Below are 19,484 nucleotides of genomic sequence, written 5' to 3'. Positions count from 1 at the left end.
CCTCCTTCACTCCAATATATTTTATTGTAGGGTTTTCCACAGCCCAGATTTTGCCGATTATATTATGGTATGGTTCAACCTTCTTCTGTTCTCTGAATTTCCTTCACATGAATTCAGAGCTTTATTCAGATTGAGGTTCAACTCCTTTGGCAAGGCTATAGGGGATATATCAGGAGGCACATAATTTGTGGCTGATTCTTCTTTGTGGGATATCAGCAGCTGTTCATACTCAGTACCAAGATGTGTTAATTCACTGGGGTTGCAAAATGGTGATATTCTAATTTCATGATTTCCTTTTCAGCTTAGTTGAACTCTTTCTGTAAAGAAACACTTTCTCTTATCTAAATTTTGGTTAACCAGCAGTTCAGTTCATATAAGAAAGCCAGGATAAATGCTTGATTCTTTTTCCTTATTTATCAGTTTTCCCAATAATGAATTTACTCCCTACCATCCCATGAGGGTGACTGATTTTTTTAAGTGTCTTTACGAATGCATGTATTTATATGTAGTCAACAATTTCTAATTCATTGCAGATGGTATTTTTGAAAAAAAAAATTCCCACCTTTGGTCTGAGGGACACTTTTCAAGTTATCTCCTGAGTTCTTTTGACATAACCGTAGTAATCTTTGCTATCTGGTATGACAAGGTATACCAGACTCATCAGGAAATCTTGTATGTTTCCTGCCGCAGGCTTACAATAGCCATTTCTCTAAGATGTTCTTCTTTCTGTTAGTAGGAAATGGTATTTCTAACCATAATCTGGGTGCTAAGGATAATTATTTGCTACTGGGTTGGTCTAATTTCTAAGTCTTTTCAGGGGATAGAGCTAGGAAACATTTATACGTTTTTAAAGATAAAGTATTATACCTCATGAGTTCATACTGGTGCTTTCAATTTAAATTCAGTGCTAGAGTTTTTGCATAACTTCCTCTAAATTACATGTGTATCTCCTTCCTTCCACACCAGAAATCCCGATTCTCAGAGACAGAGGGGATAATAACATTAGTATGCTACATAATTATTCATTTGCTTTATCCTACCATGGTCTGAGAATAACAGTATTAATAGTATCATCACCAGTACATTTACTGAAAAGTTAAATTTTTTTCCATTTGCTCCCATTTTAAAATGAATTGTATTATATTTACGTCATCAGAGCATGTGTAGTCTTTACATAGTCCCTTTTGTACACATACTTTTTGCCTTTTACCTCTGACTTCTACAAGTAGCTAAATATTTTGTGCTGATAACCAATTCTTATATGGATGTCTTTCTGGTCTTTTTCTTTTGTCTGGAGTTGTTCTCTTGTAAATATTTCAGCAACGCTCATAAGAACTATATTCTGAGTATTTGTATGCTGATAGCAGCTTTATGTCCTTTATATTCGAGTTAGTTTTGCTGGGCATAAAATTCTTGGCTTACATTTGATTTTATTGAATGTCTTAAATATGTTGCTTTTTTTTGGCATAAAGTTTCAAAGTCTGATGATAAACTAAATTTCCTTTCCTTCTAAGTCACTCTTTTTACTTGGATTTGTGAAAGATTTTGTTTTTTCTTTTTCTTTGAAGTCCAGTTATTTTGCCAGAATATGTCTTCATGTTTTGTGTTCTGGGTCTATATTATCAAGTGTGCATGTATGCTATTTTAATTGGTAATTTCCAATTTAAAAATTTCATGAATTTTTTCTTTAATCATAGTTCTTAGTATTTGTTTTGTTTCCATGTATGGCTTGCTTGTTCTGGACTCCTGTTATTCCTGCGCTGGCTCTTCTTTGCCTGTCTTCATCATTTGCCACTTTCTCTTGAATCCTTTTTATGCTTTCTATTTCTGTTTTGGTTTTATATTTTGCTTTTCACTGTCTGTTTCTTTTAATTTAATATCCATTGTATTTAGTTGCTCTAGAGTTTCTTCTAATTTAGTCTTTATTTTTGATTTTTTTTCTTTTATTTCTAATTTGTTCCCAAGTCTCATTTCATTTCTGAGTTTCTCTAATAACTCGGCTGTTAGACTGGACAGAACCCTTCCTGGTTTCAGTGGTACTTCTTAGATTGATCTGTTGTTCTTTCCTGTAGTTTTGGAGGAAGAAAGCTAAAACAAGGAAGCAGAACAAACACTATACATTATAAGACTCTCTTGTGAATCTCTTGTTCTCCAGTCCATCTTATATCCATTTGTTCCTTCACACATTCGCTGATAGCATCTAGATCTTGTGATTGTTGGTGGTTTGGGGTTTGATGGAAGGCTTTGTCCTCCAGTTCTGTCTTGAATGATGTTTTTGGTTTTACTATCTAGTTGCTCTATTTTTAAAAATATCAGTTTTATTGAAATATAATTCACATGCCATAAAATGCACTCTTTTAAAGTATTGTATTTCAGTGTTTTTATTACATTCATAAAGTTGTATAACTATCTGATTCCAGAGCATTTTCATTCTGTGTGTTTTTGTGACAGGTTCTGTGTAGTTGCTACTACTGCCATGTTTCTAGGATTTGTTGCAACAAATTTGAACGTCCCTTTACCCCTTGCCTGTCCTATCCCACTCTCCAGAAGTAATCCATGTTAACAGGTATCTAATGAAACACTGTTAATTTTATACCTGTACCATTCTTAACTCCAAACTATTTCCCAGACTATCAGTGTCAGAAAGGAAACTTGAACTTCCTTTGGTAATTTGTTGTTGGATAAGAGGTGAGTTTTGTTGTTTTCAAAGGTGTAATCTCTTAATTTTGTATAACTACAGTGGCTGTTCCTGTATCTTCCTAATTTTTTTTCCATTAGTGCTCTAAGAAGCATGATTTTATACATAAGACAGGATGCATATTTTATACATAAGGTAGGAGAATATTTTATTCTTAAAATAGAGAAAGATTCAATCCAGAAAAATTTAGTTCTCCAGCCATAGCTTATTGTGAACACCAAATATTTCTCATTCTGTTCTGTACTAGTAGATTTACATCTTTGAAAATAGTGATAGTATTATACTATAGTACTCTGTGCTTTTATACTTGTTTGGTCTTTTTGTTTAATAGTAGTTGTGTGGTTATAATAGAAGCCAGTCACTATGATTGCAAAGCACTTTGCAAATATTAAGATTAAAATGAGGTGAAGAGGAAGGAAGGTGAAGAAACATGGGCCAGGGGTAAACTAGACAGATGTCCCTGCACATGGAGCTTGCTAGTCTGGTGACTTCAGTCTTCTCTGTGAAATTATGTTTGAGTAGGACTTGAAATATGGATAGGGAAATTTTACCTTCATTTATGTTATCACATATATTTTAATAACAGCAACAAAAGGAAGTCAGGGTGAGAGTATATTCTTGTTTTATGAAGAACATGTGATAGAGCATGGTTGTGTTAAGTTGCCTTGAGCCAGCCACATTTTCCCGTGGAGTTTTCCTATCCATCAGTAATGTGTATCATCTTTGATTCTATTGGATATTTTGTGGCATTCTTGGGGATGTCAACATACAATGAATGTGAATTCATTTATGATTTCCTGTGATGTTTGCTTTTTTTTTTCCAGGCAAAAGGTGGAGGTTATGAAAGTGAAGATGCCTATCAAAATGCAGAGCTAGTTTTCCTAGATATCCACAATATCCATGTTATGAGAGAATCTTTACGAAAACTTAAGGAGATTGTGTACCCCAACATTGAGGAGACCCACTGGTTGTCTAACTTGGAATCTACTCACTGGCTAGAGCATATTAAGGTGGGTATGTTATTATTTCTTTAAACTATCATAGAATATCAAACAAGGACTTTCTCTGCCCTTTTGTCTATATCGGCTCTTTTCTTACAATTGAAGTCAAGATGAAAGTACCTTCTTAAACAGCGAAAAATTGATAACTGCTTTGATAATTAGAACTACTTTTAAGTTTTGGTGCCTGAATGAATTAGTTTTCTGTGTTATGCATTTGGTTCAGTTGTACTTCTTTTTTTCCCTCTCTTTCCCATCCTATCTGAATTCTGCCCATCCTTCAGATCCCAGCTCATATTTCATTTCTTCCATGAAGTCTTCCCAGATTGCATTCGTTTTCATTTTCTCTGAACTTTTCACTTTACTTTTGCTTTCCAGCTAATCAGGTGTTACCATGCACTTGATTTAATTACTTTTATGTGTCACCCAACATATATTGCTAATTCATGGAGAGTAGGACAGGCTAAATCATATTTCTTCTTTGTCCCCTCAGGAACCAGGGCAGCACTATATGATATGAATAAAGCACTCAATAAATAATTGTTGCATGGCTTGTGAAAACCATTCTGGTCAGTCACATGAGGTGAAGTAGTTAAATGAAGGATACTATTTGAATGCTAAATGATTTGGAGACTACCATGTGAGCCCTAGCTTGCCTAATATGTTAATATATATAATGTTTGAAGCACCAAATGTTATTTCAGTTAATATAGTTACAAATATTTTCAGATAGTATCTGAATTTCAGTAAGAGACCTTACCAAAATATAGATTTCTATAATATATATGACCACATATATTCATATTATGAATTAAATGGAAATGAGATTTTTCATGTTAAGAAGGAGCAGATTGTACTCACATTAAAACCTCTAAAACTAAGACAGAATTGAAAGCTAAATTGACCTAATGAAAATTATAGACTATTTTGATTACTGTTTCTCTTCTAGAAACATAGAAGCTTGAATGTAGCAAAGTGTAAACACACTCTTCTGTTAAAGATAATGGTCATGGGACCATCTGTTGCATTGTATGATGTATAAGTAGAAAACGATAAGACTTGATTCAGAACTAACATAAATTGCAGCATTCTGTAAGTTCCAGGTCAATTTTTAGCAGGTACAACATTCTCTCCAAAAATCTGGCTATAACCGAAATACGTTTCCTTAGAAGTTTAAGAGGTACAGTTGTGTCTGGACCACTTTCTCCTCCCCCAGTCCTCACACCTGCAAGGCTTACCCACTTACTTTCTTTAAATCTCTGCTCAAATATCACTTTCTCAAAGATGCCTTTCCCAACCACTCCATATAAAATAGCAGTTCTGCCAGCACTCCCTAGACCTAGATGGTGCTTTTTCACTTACTGCCCTCTGACACACTGTGTATTTCTTTCTTTATTTGCACCTGGCTGGCCTCACCTAAGTAGAATGTAAACTTCGTTAAGCCAGCACTTTGTTCTGTTTGCTGCTCTATTTCCAACACCTCGAGCTGTGCCTGCCACATGGTAGGGGACTCCGTAAATGTTTATCTTTTGAATGAATGAATCAATCAATCAATCAATGAAAATGACCACTTTGGATAACTCTTTCTTGTCAGTCTTAACTCCCCAGCTGTTTTAATCCTTTGGGTCAGTGATGTGTAAGTTTGGATATACATTTGAATTTTAGGTAGAAGTTATTTAAAATAGTGAGTTAGGATTAGTGGAGAATGGGGACCAGGTGTTTGTTTTTGTTTTTTTTAATGCTCACAAATGACTCTGATGCATAGTCAAGATTGAGATTGCCTCAGAGTACCTCACTTCCAGAATATGCCTACAGTTATAATCAAAAGGAGGTCATCATGAGATTCTCTAAGCCTAGTATATCTTTTCTTTCATTCTTATCTATGTTTGTGTAATCATGCTGTTCTTTAAGTATGATTTGGCCATTGCAGAGAAAAATATGGCTATATTGTTCATTTTAAAGGATATCATACTTTGTGTTTCTTTTTTGGTTACATCTAATTCTGTCTAGTTTTAACTCAAGATCAGCTTCAGAAAAGGTAAATTATTTTACAGAGTCTTTGCATATTTTAAAAAAAACCCTGAAATTATTTTAGATACCAGTTAAATTGACATGGTAATATATTGGTCCGATCAGAATTTTCCATTCATACTGATACAAAAAAAGCAGCTTACTGTGAAGTTTTATACTGTGCTTGCTGTATACTATATGATGTATATAAAAACAGTAGAATAAATGCTATAGAAGCTGTAGAATATTTTAAAATATCCAACTTTATTGCTTTCATATTCTAATTTGGTTAAGTATCATTGTTTTAAATAACAGGTAAGACTAAAGTTGGTGTATTATTTTTATTTAAATGGATGATGTTGGAATATTTGAAGATTCTCAGAAATAGATCTCTTTAGAACTTAATCCTTCTTTCCTCTTACTCATATTTTTTATTTGTTTAGAACTCAAAGGCACCTTTTGTTTGGATATTTCATTGTGCGGATTAATAGGAGTCTGCATTTATGAGATTTTTTTTGTTTTAAAAGCAAAATTTATGTATCTTCTACCATTCACAAAAATTCTTTTTAGGAAGGGACTGATGTTTTTTTCTCCACATGGTATTGAGTCATCTCTAAACAAAACTCTATTAGTAAATTTTGAAGAAGGAAGCATTTAATTTTTAAAAAAATTAATTTAAAAAGTCTGTCTGCAGCTTATTCTCGCAGGGGCTCTTAGGATTGCTGACAAAGTAGAGTCAGGAAAGACGTCTGTGGTAGTCCACTGCAGTGATGGCTGGGATCGCACAGCTCAGCTGACCTCCCTGGCCATGCTCATGTTGGATGGATACTACCGAACCATCCGAGGATTTGAAGTCCTTGTGGAAAAAGAGTGGCTAAGCTTTGGACATCGATTTCAGCTTGTGAGTAAAGAACCGTGACTCAGTGTATCACATATGCATGTCATGTAAGGCGTGTGAAAATCATGCCTTTACTCACTAGATATTTGTCTAAATCTGATCCTTTGTTTGAATGGGTAAACATCCCAAGAGAACCTTGGGCTTGTTTTGGAAGCACTAGGTTATCCTGCTGTGGCTCTGCAGTCTGGAGCCAGGGTTAGCTGTTTGTCAGGCGTCTGGCCCAATCTCTTCCATACTCTCTATCAGGAATAGGAGATACCCTTCTGTGACTTGCACCTTCAAATGATAGTTCAGAGCAGCATGGACTGTTATGGAGCTACAGGGCGCTTCTAGCTTTTCCTGTAGACTTAAAAAAACGTGAGACTGGCCTATTATTCTTAATTTAAAGTAGCCCTACAAAGTAGCACTACTCACACAGAGGATCAGGGTCTAAAACAATTTAGACTGGGACTAAAAGAAATAACAGAAAAAATAATTTAATTTAGAGTTGGGAATAAAATAGCTTTTCTATTACCCTTCTTAATGACCATATGTATGGAAAGTGTTGCAGTTAGTTTTATGGAAATGACAAATTTTTGTGCCCTCTATATGACTTAAAATTTATTTTGATGTTGTCGTTCGTATCAAATCTAAAAGTTGGAAGGGCTCAGAGTCCAGGCATTAACTGTTGAATGTCTTCTCTGGTGTCCCCGTGAAATGGTTGTTTGGTTTCTTCATTAACACCTTCAGAAATAAGCAGCAAGTCCCTTCCTGAGGCTGTCCAGTCTCACTGAAGAAAGTCTACCTACTACAAACTTTTTCTTCATAGTGAATTAAAATTTACTTCTCATTTTCTTACATTCCCCTTTGGAGATAAGAAGAACAAATATGACTACTAATCCAAATAAGGTAGCCCTGCAAATATTTGAAAGTAGCTGTCTTCCTGGGTCAGTCATAATCTTCAGTTCTGGCAAAATGTCCATTTTCTTCAGTCTTTCCTCATCCTAATCCCCTCACCCTCCCCTTTGTCCTCTGGACTTTGCTCATGGCTTTCTACAAGTGTGGTACCCAAAAGTGTAGTAGTCCCTAAAATAGAGGAATGGGGTTATTATGTCCCTTTTAAAGGATACTATGCTTTTGTATTTGCTTTTTGTTACAACATACTTTAGATTCATGTAGCTTTTAATTAAATAAACATTCAAGTGGTTTTTAGCTGTGTTTCTGCTAAACACTAAATTCGGAATCAGCAAACTTGGGAACAGTTACCTTGTAGGCCTTGGTTCCCAGTATGCCCATCCGTGGTATATGTTAGCTGTAATCATAGAATTTAGAGAGTGCGGAGCAGGAATATTTTCCCAAGAAAGAGGAGCAGTGTGAGCAAATGTCTCACACTGGGTGGGACTGAGTGTGGCTGGAGTAGAGTCGAGGGAGGGGCAGGTTTAGAAAATCTGGAGATGAGAGTTAAGATTGTTCAGAGGCCTTGAAGCCCCTGAGAGTGTGATTTTTGGCAGCATTTTCCTAGATTAGCTGAAAGACTTTCTGAAACATGTTTGCTCAGATGCTGTCTCTAATGTTAACCATTAGTATCCAGTAGCTGCCAGCAGTGTTTATAAAAAAAACTTGCAAGAAACGGACATTTAAAGGTAGTCTGCTCTTTTGAACTTGAACTGTTAAATAAAATTGGTCATCTGGAGTATCTATTCAAATAGCTCATGTTTTTCAATTCTCTATAAAATGTACTTACCATGAAAAGACCATTAAAAAAAAAAAGAATGAAGTGTTAGTCAGCCAAAGCTGTACATGTTCATATAAATGTAGCCAAAATCATAAATATTTCAGACCGCTTAGCGTTGCAGTGGATTCCTAAATTGTTGACTCTGGTTACCTACTCCATTTTTTCCCCCTTAGTTGTTATCTGAAAGCAGAATTTGACAGTTAAAGGACATCTGATCAAGAGGGTATTCTCACATGGTTAATACAGGGTAATGATTCTCAAACTTTTTGATTTCTGGACCTCTTTCCTTTTTTAACAATTATTGATGACCCGAAAGAACTTTGTTTATATCTATCAGTATTTACCATATTAGAAATTAAATTTTAAAAATTTAAATATTATTTAAAGAAATAAATCTGTTTTCTTAGTCCATTTGGATGGCTATATTTCTCACAGTTTTGACGGCTGGAAGTCCAAGTTCAGAGTGCCAGCATGGCCTTCTGGTAAAGGTCCTTTTCCGGGTTGCAGACTGCCAACATTTTGCTGTGTTCTTGAATGGTGGAAGAGGGCTGGGGCCTCTGTGGGGTCTCTTTTTTTTTTTTTTTTTTGTGGGGTCTCTTTTGATAAGAGCATTAATCCTATTCATGAGGATTCCACCCTCATGACCTAGTTAGCTCCTAATACCATCACACTGGGCATTAGGATTTCAACATGTGAATTTTGGGGGAACACAAACATTCAAACCATAGTACTATTATATATTAACATAAATAACATTTTAAAGAAAAATAACTATATTTTCCAAAACAAATAAAGAAGTTTAATGAGAAGAGTGGCATTATTCTACATTTTTTGCAAATTTCTCTAATGTCTGGCTTAATAGAAGATAGCTGAATTTCATGTCTCCTTGTGCATTCAATCTGTTGCAATATGTTCTGTTGGTTGCAGAAATGAGGAAAATCTGACCACACACAGATATGTAGGTTGAAACAGAGAGAGTATTTTAATTTTTTTCAGGGAATTGTGGATATTTTTCTTTGATACTGTGCCAAAACTCGACAAATGGTAGTTTCTTAGCAGTTAATTGTAATGTGGAATCCAAAACTAACTCAATGAATTTTTCGTTGTTTGTTCTATTAAATTCCTTTGGTCTGTCTTGCACTTAGAATAAATAGATCTCTTACCCATGCATGATTTCGTAACATCAAGTGTTGGTAATTTGGAAAATACTGGCTTACTGATTTCCACAGCCCTTCCAATATTAATGCATTTCATTATATAATATAGTCACATTTGTTAATACCACTACTGATTTTATCAGAAAAGTATTATCAAACTCATTGTAGCAGATAAAAATTTCCCCCAAATCTAATTTTCACTCAAAAACTTGAATTGTATCATTGGTAACAAATACTGTCCATTGTTTTCCTTGAAGTGACGCATTCACTTTTGTACATTTTCAAAAAAATGTCTGCAAGATATTCAAGTCTTAATAATCATAGTTCATATATTGTTCTTTCAAGTCAAAATGATGTTCCATGAAAAAGCCGTGTTTCCTACCATCCTACTTAAGTCTGCAGCAGAAGCATATTATGTGTATTTCCCATTTTGTTAATAGGATACTTAAAAAATTTGTACTCAAGTGGGGAGATTTAATAAAGTTAATAATTTTTACTGCTTCATCAAGGAAACTGGCTTAAGAGAGATTGGCTTTTTTTTTCTTCTTTAACTGCACGTGTTTGGCAGGGAATGGCAGGGAAGAATATAATAACTGCTAGTATAGATTGATTTCAATGCCTTGCTTCTTGATTCCTCCTAAGGTACCAAAAGTTTTCATCCTTCATCACTTTTACACCAGTAGTGCAAATGTCAACACATTGAAAAAGGCAAAACGTGTCTTAGTAATATTATAAAAATAGTTTTGAACTCACAGACCTGCCTTGCTGCCGGAAGTCTGTGGATCATACTTCTAGAATCACTGTTTTTGGGTACAGAGTAGAGGTTTACCTCAGTCACTGGGGGCAGAAGTCCTCAGAGGAGAAGAAAAAATTGAGAAAGTAACTGAGTGCATGCTTGAAGGGAGATGTCAAGCATTTTTAAAAAGTTTTCAAAGATTTGTGCTGTGATTCTTTTTGAAAGACAGTCTGGAGCTCAGATGCAACAGGTCCCCTTCATGCACTGGCCAAGGTGTTAAAGGAGAAGGGTGCTTCCTGAAGCTAGTGTACAAGGAACTGTTAATATTCAGGGCAAAATCTCCAGAAGAAAAATCTGGGCTCTGAGGTCTGGCTGCTCCTGTGTCCCATTATCAGCCTTTTAGGATCTGAGTTTTATTTACTAAACTGAATTGTAATTCCTGTTACAAGTGTCTCATGTTAGGAAATAACCTGGCAGTTTGCACATTGAAATGTTGATAGAGATTTCTGCTTGGTGGGATTATGGTGATTTCTTATTTTCCTTGCAGTGCTCTTTTAAAAAGATATTCTGAATTTTTAAAAATATTGAGCAAATATTACTTTTCTTGGAAAATAAAATTACTTTCATTAAAAGCTGAAAAATCCCACAAAGCTCATGTAATATTTCATTCTTTGCTTCAGAGACTTGGCCATGGAGATAAGAACCATGCAGATGCAGACAGATCACCTGTTTTTCTTCAGTTTATTGACTGTGTCTGGCAAATGACAAGACAGGTAATTTATCTGGGATATCCATTCTTACATCTCTCTTTTAAGCTATCCAGTCAGAGTTGGATTTGATCACTGATTATCTTACATTTCATGTAAAATGGAAATTCTTGTAAGTTTTCTAGGTACTAGAACTATTACCTATTATTACATTATGAATTAAGTTAAAGGATATTATTTGGAGGTAGTATTAAACACTTGACAATTTGATTCCATTAGCATTTCAATGCATGGCATTGATAATAACCCCTGAGAGGTTTCCTCTTTTGTTTTGGACAAGTAGTGTTAAATAATGGCTTTATATTCACCCAGAAACTCATCTGTACATTGCTAAAGGAGGTGAAGAAATGAAATAGGCTAGGTAACTCAAGCGAAATGAAATCCTGTTTTAAGCACTTTTGATGGAAAAATGTATTTAGATGGAAATTATGGCAAGGTATGTATGTAATAGATTCAGTTCTTTTTGTTTTTAGGTATGGAGAGAGAGAAAGATTATGTTTTTTTAGACTTAACATTCTAGCAAACGATTTGAAATATTACTGTAAATAGATTTAGTCTTTTGGAAAGATGCCAGAGGAGATTGAAAAACACCTGATTTATTATGGGATCAGTTCACTAATGAGGCAAGGAATTGGTGTCTTAAAAATGTTTAACTCAGGAAAAACAATCTCAGAAGCCAAAAGTTAGATACAGTTCATTGGTGTATTAGTTAATTTTTTTTTCAGTTAATTATTTATCCAAGAGTTTTATGAGGCCTCAAACAACTGGGAGCCTGGTTAGTTTTTCATTAGACTGCCACAGGAATATAAAGTAGGGCAGTTGCTGGCTCTGCTTGGCTTTAGGATTGTGTTCTGGCTTCAATAAAATACTCTTAATTTCATTAAGAGAAAAATGGTGATCCTCAAGTGAAACACATTAATTACATATCGAATAGTTTATTTTTCTCCCATAAGCATTGCAATTTGGGTGGATTGTTTTGAAACCTGCTGGCTTAAATGAAGTGTCGTAATAGATATGAGTACTGTTTGTTAAGGCTGGTATTTTAACACATGTGATACAAATGTGTATACAATTCAGTTTTGTTCTACAAATTAGGCCCTTGGCATACAAGGAGGAAGGGAGGTACAACATGCTTATTAGTTTAATAATGTTTACTGCTTCTTGGAGTAGGTTTGAATTTTTCCTTTGGAACTGCCTTTGAGATAGTGTTCGATATATTAGATATTACAAATGCTTATCAATCCTTTTTTTTGGGGGGGGGTGTTTGACCAAAAACAATAGGACCTACTTTTGACCATTATCAATCTTTAAGTAATATTTGACAATGTTGGTAAAAATCAAATATGCCATATCAAAGGACTACAGAAGTCATCATTGATGGTTAAGTGTACTGCTTTCTGGGGAACATACCTTGAAAGGAGCACTGTGTGTGAACTATTAGTTCTGGTATATTTGTTAGAAAAACAAAATCAGTCACATTTACCAATTGTTCACATAGAAGAGTACATGACAAATGCATTTCTTTCTAAGTAGTTGTGTTAACTTTTTATATGCTGTATATGTAAAAGCAATTTAACTCTAATTTTGAGCTTAAGTTAAATAATGAAATACCAGTTTAATCTTGTTTCATTGATAGAACTTAAAATACCACTATAGTTGTGAGTCTTTATTGTAAATGTCTTCTTATATTTTTCTGCATGATATTTTCTTCCTGAGCATTGAATGTGTTAGATAGTAATAATGTTTATTGGCAATAATCAGTTTTATGAATAATTGAATGTGCAGAGATTTAAATAGCAAATTTGTTAAAATGGGACCAATAATGTAATTAGCCAGATTCTATATCTCCTTCTGCCCTCATCCTCATCCCCTCAGTCCTGGGATCAGGAAGCAGTTGATAAAGGGCCCTTTAGATTTTAAACATGTAAGGAAACGAAATATTCCTCCTCTGCTCAGAATTTTAAAAACAATAGCAGCACTTAGTACTCTATTTAAATAATGCTCTAAAATAATGCTATTTTAGTTTTGTTGTGAGGAAATGCTCACTGATTAAGCCATCTTCTCATAACTGAGATAATAGTTTTGCCACAAAGATGAAAGACTAATCATAGGCTTAGCTCCTTTGGCTTGCTATGTAATGAGTCAGGGTGCATTCATGGTTGGCTAATAAATAAGGCTGTTAAGAGTGTGTAACAGTACAGGAGATGGGGCGACTTCCCTCGTGGTGCAGTGGTTGAGTCCACCTGCCAGTGCAGGGGACACGGGTTCAATCCCTGGACTGGGAAGATGCCACATGCTGTGGGCTAAGCCTGTGTGCCACAACTACTGAGCCTGTGCTCTACAGCCTGTGAGCTACAACTGCTGAGCCCACGTGCCACTACTGAAGCCTGTGCGCCTAGAGCCCATGCTCCTCGATAAGAGAAGCCACTGCAATGAGAAGCCCATGCACTGCAATGAAGAGTAGCCCCAGCTCGCTGCAACTAGAGAAAGCCTGCACGGAGCAACGAAGACCCAACGCAGCTAAAAATAAATAAGTAAAAAATTAAAAAAAGAAAAACAGTACAGGAGATGGGATTTGTTCTGTAAATGAATGAATGGGATTTGACAAAGTTTCTTACAATTGATTGGCTTTATGTTGGCATGTGCTTTATTACCTGCTTCATTTGCTTCACAGCCACAAAAATTATTATTCAAGGATGAATTGTTCGAGAAGATAAATTGTTTGAGAAGATAAATTTGCCATGTTACTGTGCTTATAAATTTAGGAAACTTCAAGGCAAAGTTGTTTGCATCCCTGTCCCTTTTGCATGCAGTTCATACTGTTTTCCTCCACTATGGGGTAGGGATCATTCTAAGAAAAATTTGGCACCAATATTTATTTCCCAAATCCACGATCCAAATATTCATGGAATTCCTTTTCACAGTCCTATAAATGGTACAGTCCTACATAGAAGCTTTCAAATAATTCTTGAAACATTAGATGGATAGGATGGATTATACTAAATCCCTTACCCTCCTTCCTGGTATCTGTAATTGGTCCTTGATACATTCCCCCAAAATTGTGTTGTTTGTGTAATAGCAAGACATCCAGTCAAGCACTTGTCCTAGGTTAAAGAGACAGTGAATTTTCTTTTTTTAGAAAGAGGCTGCCAAAGTACTGGATTACAAGATATCCTGGTTTGAGTGCATGTTCCTTGAAAAGATAAGTAGGTTGACTTTTAAATGATCTGCATGTCTGCCTTGGAATTCACTTTTGTGCATTGCTGACATTTTCTGGAGACGTCGATATTTTTTTGTGTAATTCCTAAAAACAAAACTATGTTGTTGAAGATTTAAAGAAACATTTTCCTATGTTGCTTATGGTCATTTTTGGCAGAGAAAGACAAGTCAGAATTTATTAGGCTCAAGTTGAGGGTTAACTGATACAAACGGATGCAGAAACATTAAGATCAGACCATTCAGACTCTTACTGTACAAGAAAAGGAGATATTAGGAAAAATTACCTCAGAAAATAATTTTGAACAGAAGACCAAGCAGATAATACCATAATGGCTTAGAAATATATAGTCTTGAATATTGTTTAGCCTAATTTTAAGAAGTATTACAAAGTATCTGCCAGTATACAGGGATGAATATGCTTGAGAAGATTTCTTAATAATTTTGTGTGTTTGTGGTGTTTGATTTTGCAGTTTCCTACAGCATTTGAATTCAATGAATACTTTCTCATTACCATTTTGGACCACCTATATAGCTGTTTGTTTGGAACATTCCTCTGTAACAGTGAACAGCAGAGAGGAAAAGAGGTAAAACATGAGCCCTGACCCTCCCCCCTGTATCCCTAATATGTGCTTTCTCTACTAGAGTGCATCCTCTGATGGATTTCAGCTGAACAGTTGTTCTTTTGGATGATTCCTTTAGCTATATTTTATTTTATATGCTGTAATATGCTTCTTTCCATACATCTGAACCTGATCTATTTTAAAGCACCTCTGTCACAAGGCTGAACATGCTAGCCAGCTGTCAGTTGAGTTTATGGGTAGGAAGCAGTGTCTCCTAAAGAGAACTGAAGTATGTGGAGTCTTAGGAGTGCCCATGTACCTGTTACTCCCTGCAGGATGGAAATCCATCAAAACAGGTGCAGAAAAATATAATGAGCAAAAAAAAATATTTGAATGAATGGACAGCTCACTTCCCCAAATATATTCTGCATATGTATGAGCCATTTTAGGTTTTTTTAAAATTGTAAAATAATACCATAAAACATTCGAACACTGAAAAGATACTAAGTAGAAAGTTAAAATTTGTTACCCCACTAGCCCAGAGTTACCACTTTTAAGTGTTGATATTATTTAGAAGAAACCTTGTAAGGATTACATTTCAAGTTGTCTTCCTCAAAATACATCTATCCTATGTATGAAATTCTAAATTATCTTGATTAGTGTCTCCCTCTGCTTCAATTTTCATTCTAAAAAATGTGGCTATAAAATAGTTTCTTCATGCTTTTCTATAAAGCCTAGTGGCAAAGAATGCTTGCTCTGGAGCCAGGCTGCCTGGGTTCAAATCTTGGATCTTTGACTTACTGTGTGGAGTTGGGCAAGTTAATTTAGGCTTCTGTAAAGTAGGGATAATAGTACTTATTTACTTAAGTACTTAATACTGCTTACTGTTGTGAGGATTACATAAAATAAGCCATACAAAACACTATAATAACTGCCATGTAGTAAGTGCTTCCTAGACTAGAAATTCCTTGTCAACCGATATTAAATTTTTTAATTCACCGTTACATCTTCAGTATGTAGCATGCAGTAAATATTTCCATGCATAGTAGGCAATCAAGAATTTATTGAACGTCTCATAAACAGTTGACATATGTATATAAAGCTATGCATTTACTTACCATAGGACCTGGTAATCACACTACTGGGTATTTATCCTAGAGAAATAGAAGCTTTTGTTCCCACAAAATTCTGATTTTCTTCCCACAGATGTTCATACCAGCTTTATTTACAGTGGCTGAAAACTGAAAGCAACCTAAATGCCCTTCACCTGTGGTATTTCTATATGATGTAGTACTACTCAGCAATAAAAGAAACAATTATTGGTACAAAAAAAGAATTTCTTGCATGTTAGGTAATTAATAGATAACTTCCAAAGATACTTCCATTTTTTGAAAGCCTCAAATAGGATTCACTATATCTTTAAAAAAAGAAATGTTTTTAAAACTGAGCCATAATTTGCATTCCATAAAATTCACTCTTTTAAAGTGTATAATTTAGTGGGTTTTAGCATCTCTAGAGTTGTATAGCCGTCACCACCATTAATTTCAGAACACTGAAAAGAAACCCATGCCTATTAGTAGTTGCTCCCCATTCTTCTCTCAGACCCTGGCAAACACTAAACTGTCTCTTGATTTGCCTCTTCTGGACATTTCATATAAATGAAATCAGTCAGGGTGTGGCCTTTGTGTTTGGCTTCTTTCACTTAGCATAATGTTTTCAAGGTTCAATTTGTAGCGTGTATCAGTACTTCATTTCTTTTTATGACTTAATAATCCATTGTATTGATATACTGCATTTTATCCATTTATCAGTTGATGGTCTTTTGGGTAGTTTCTACTTTTTGGCTACTATGACTGATGCTACTTTGAACATTTGTGTACTGGGTTGTGTGTGCATGTGTTTTCACTTCTCTTGGGTATATACCTAAGAGTGGAATTGCTGGTATGGTAACTCTGTTTAACTTTTTGCAGAACTGCACAGTTTTCCAATACTCTCTAATTTTAATCTAAGTGGGGCTGTCACCACAGTGTCTTGAGTTCTCTCTCCCTCTGAAACAATTTAAATGAACACAATATACCTCTTTACAAATTCCATCTAAAGTATAATTAGCTTATATAATGGAGAATCTTTTTCCTTCTTATAGAATCTTCCCAAAAGGACTGTGTCACTGTGGTCTTACATAAATAGTCAGCTGGAGGACTTCACTAATCCTCTCTATGGGAGCTATTCCAATCATGTCCTTTATCCAGTAGCCAGCATGCGCCACCTAGAGCTCTGGGTGGGATACTACGTAAGGTGGAATCCGCGGATGAAGCCACAGGTATATGCCCTGCAATATACAATGCGAGTTTTTATCCATGCAGTTGTATGAACTACATTCGTCCCCTTTAAAGCAGCTAGAAAAATTATCTGTGCATATTTCACTTTTTCATGTTAACAGTTTTAATTGCATAGTAGAAAAAGCACTACATAGGGATAATCAGTACACTTGGTTCTTATCATGACTCTCTTGTTTGGCCTTGGACAAGTCACTTCTGTTTTGTCTTTTTTCCCCTCTTCTATAAAATGAGGGCGCTGGACTAGAGGTCTTGTTTTAATAGGCTGGAGAAAATAGCTTTAGGAAAGTTAAAAGCCTAACAAAATTCTGGTTGATTTTTTTAAAATGTTATGGAATATTTACTGCTTAGAACTGTTTAAAAGACTAAAAAGTCTGCAACTAAATGACAGGAAATCTTTGAGTATTGGCTTTTAGATTACATTGTTACTTAATTATTTGTTGTATTTGGCTAAGTACCAGTTTCAGGGTATTCTGTGGAAACACTTGGGGGCACTAGGGAAACCAGTGAAAAGAGCAGTGGTGTCAGAGGAGTCCCTGAAGTTAATTTTCACTGATGTTCTAGAAAGGTGGGTGTGGTCCCCATAGCTGAAAACACACACATTGCAGCATTTAGGGAAGGAGCTCTATACTGGAATGACTTGACTTTGGGTTTGTTTAGGATTGCCTAGTTAAATAATTTTAGGGTGTGCTGCTCTTGTAGGAGCCCATTCACAACAGATATAAAGAACTTCTTGCTAAACGAGCAGAGCTTCAGAAGAAAGTAGAGGAACTACAGAGAGAAATTTCCAACCGATCAACCTCATCCTCGGAGAGAGCTGGTTCTCCTGCACAGTGTGTCACTCCTGTACAGACTGTTGTGTGAGAGGACTACTGGATGGGGCCATCGGTCATTGCCATGAACTCTGATTACAATGGCAGCTTCATGAGGAGAAAGTTTCTGAATACAGAACCCATCTGTGAGAGAACTTAAGTCACTTTATTTATTTTAAATCTCTCTAGGATGAGTTTAGAACTGTAGCAGTGCAGGTGGTTTAAGTGAAATAACCCCATGTGTAATTACATGATTATGACACTAATCTTATAAGTCACCCAAAGAATATTAAAATGCTTCAGTCCTGGATCCACAGTGGGAACAAGTTTCTGATTTTAAAAGGAAAATGCTGTCTCAGAAATTTTGGTGTGTGGTAAAATCAAAACACAAGCTACTTCAGAAATATACTTCTCGATGGAAGAGCACTCATTGCACAGAAGGAGGAGCATCAGTTTTCAAACCAAACCAATACTGACATTTCATGGCATTATACATACTGGGCCTCAGTGTCATAATATCATTTGATGCTCCTTTGCCCATCATGGGTTTTTCCTTTTTGTAGTAAGTGATTTACTTTCACCATTCGAAACTCGTGTTCTTCATATAATAAGGCAAAGTCTTGAGGATATTATGGTGTAGTAATAGTTGAAAATTATTGCTGTCATTATTTATGTACTTAATTTAAGATGTATTAGATAGATGTTCCAAAATGATGCCTTACAGATGTGCTTGGGAGGAGGCTGGAGAGGAGAAAGTGGTAGCCGTCCAGGATTTCAAAGAATTCCACATCTTTCAGATTAGTTTCCATTTGCACAATTACTAGAAGCATCATGAAGCATATTTAAAAAACTCATTATCTGCCCTACTTTATTTTAGTTACATTTTTTTTTTTTTTTTTGAGCACAGAGAAGTTAACTGGCAAATTTTGAGGCAGTATTTAAAAGTTTAGTAGGATTCACTTTTTTTCTGAAGTCTGTATAAATAGCATATGGTGAGAAGTACTGTGCTCAAATTTTATATGAAATATTTTACTTTTACTTTTCTCTGAAAATTCTGTAATTCCACTGAATGATTAAGTCTACCAAAGAATTTATTGCATGTAAAAATGTATTACAGTCTCAATGCCAGTAAAGGAAATCCTGCTTCACTTTTTGGCTGCTACAGTAAGAATTTAGCGCTGGTACAAACACTTGACTCCCTGGTGTCTATTTTACTCTGTATAAGAGCCATATGTTATGTACTGTAACACAAAGGAGCTTCTTGTCCCTTGGGTCTTTAATTAAAAGAAAATTTCAACTGACTTTTAAACTTTGTCCTTGTTCTAAGTTGTTTGCCTTAAGTTTCTTTTGCAGAAATGTTATTTGGAATTTTTTGAGGAAAGGTGTGTTTCATAGCAGCTGCTCTAAGGGAAATAAATGTTCAGTTTGATCAGATAAATCAAATACTCAAAATCAGTGTTTTTTCACTTGTTAACTCATTAGTCTGAACCTTTTGCCCTGCTCTTGGTTTTGCAATGAGTAAATATAATTTCCGTTATTAGTACATCCAATATTAGCAAAATTGGTACCAAAATGATTT

At 35.3% G+C, this 19,484-nt stretch overlaps 1 protein-coding gene across 8 annotated transcripts in view; it reads left to right on the top strand.

The window, feature by feature from the left end:
- The window catches only part of MTMR2 (myotubularin related protein 2), a 107,862-nt gene extending 88,648 nt beyond the window's left edge, over positions 1 to 19,214 (top strand). For all 8 annotated transcript variants that reach the window (XM_081239733.1, XM_081239740.1, XM_081239738.1 and 5 more), the window contains 6 exons: positions 3,523 to 3,708; positions 6,401 to 6,607; positions 10,892 to 10,984; positions 14,668 to 14,781; positions 16,901 to 17,077; positions 17,796 to 19,214. In XM_081239733.1, the coding sequence (XP_081095859.1) occupies positions 3,523 to 3,708; positions 6,401 to 6,607; positions 10,892 to 10,984; positions 14,668 to 14,781; positions 16,901 to 17,077; positions 17,796 to 17,957 (939 nt within the window). In that variant the 3' untranslated portion in view covers positions 17,958 to 19,214. The remainder of the gene's footprint in view (positions 1 to 3,522; positions 3,709 to 6,400; positions 6,608 to 10,891; positions 10,985 to 14,667; positions 14,782 to 16,900; positions 17,078 to 17,795) is intronic.
- The last annotated feature ends 270 nt before the right edge of the window (positions 19,215 to 19,484 follow it).

Source organism: Mesoplodon bidens (assembly GCF_964165515.1).
Source record: "Mesoplodon bidens genome assembly, chromosome: 7".
NCBI lineage: Eukaryota > Metazoa > Chordata > Mammalia > Artiodactyla > Ziphiidae > Mesoplodon > Mesoplodon bidens.
Note: the sequence above shows the minus strand (reverse complement) of the source record. Positions and strands in the feature narration are given on the sequence as shown.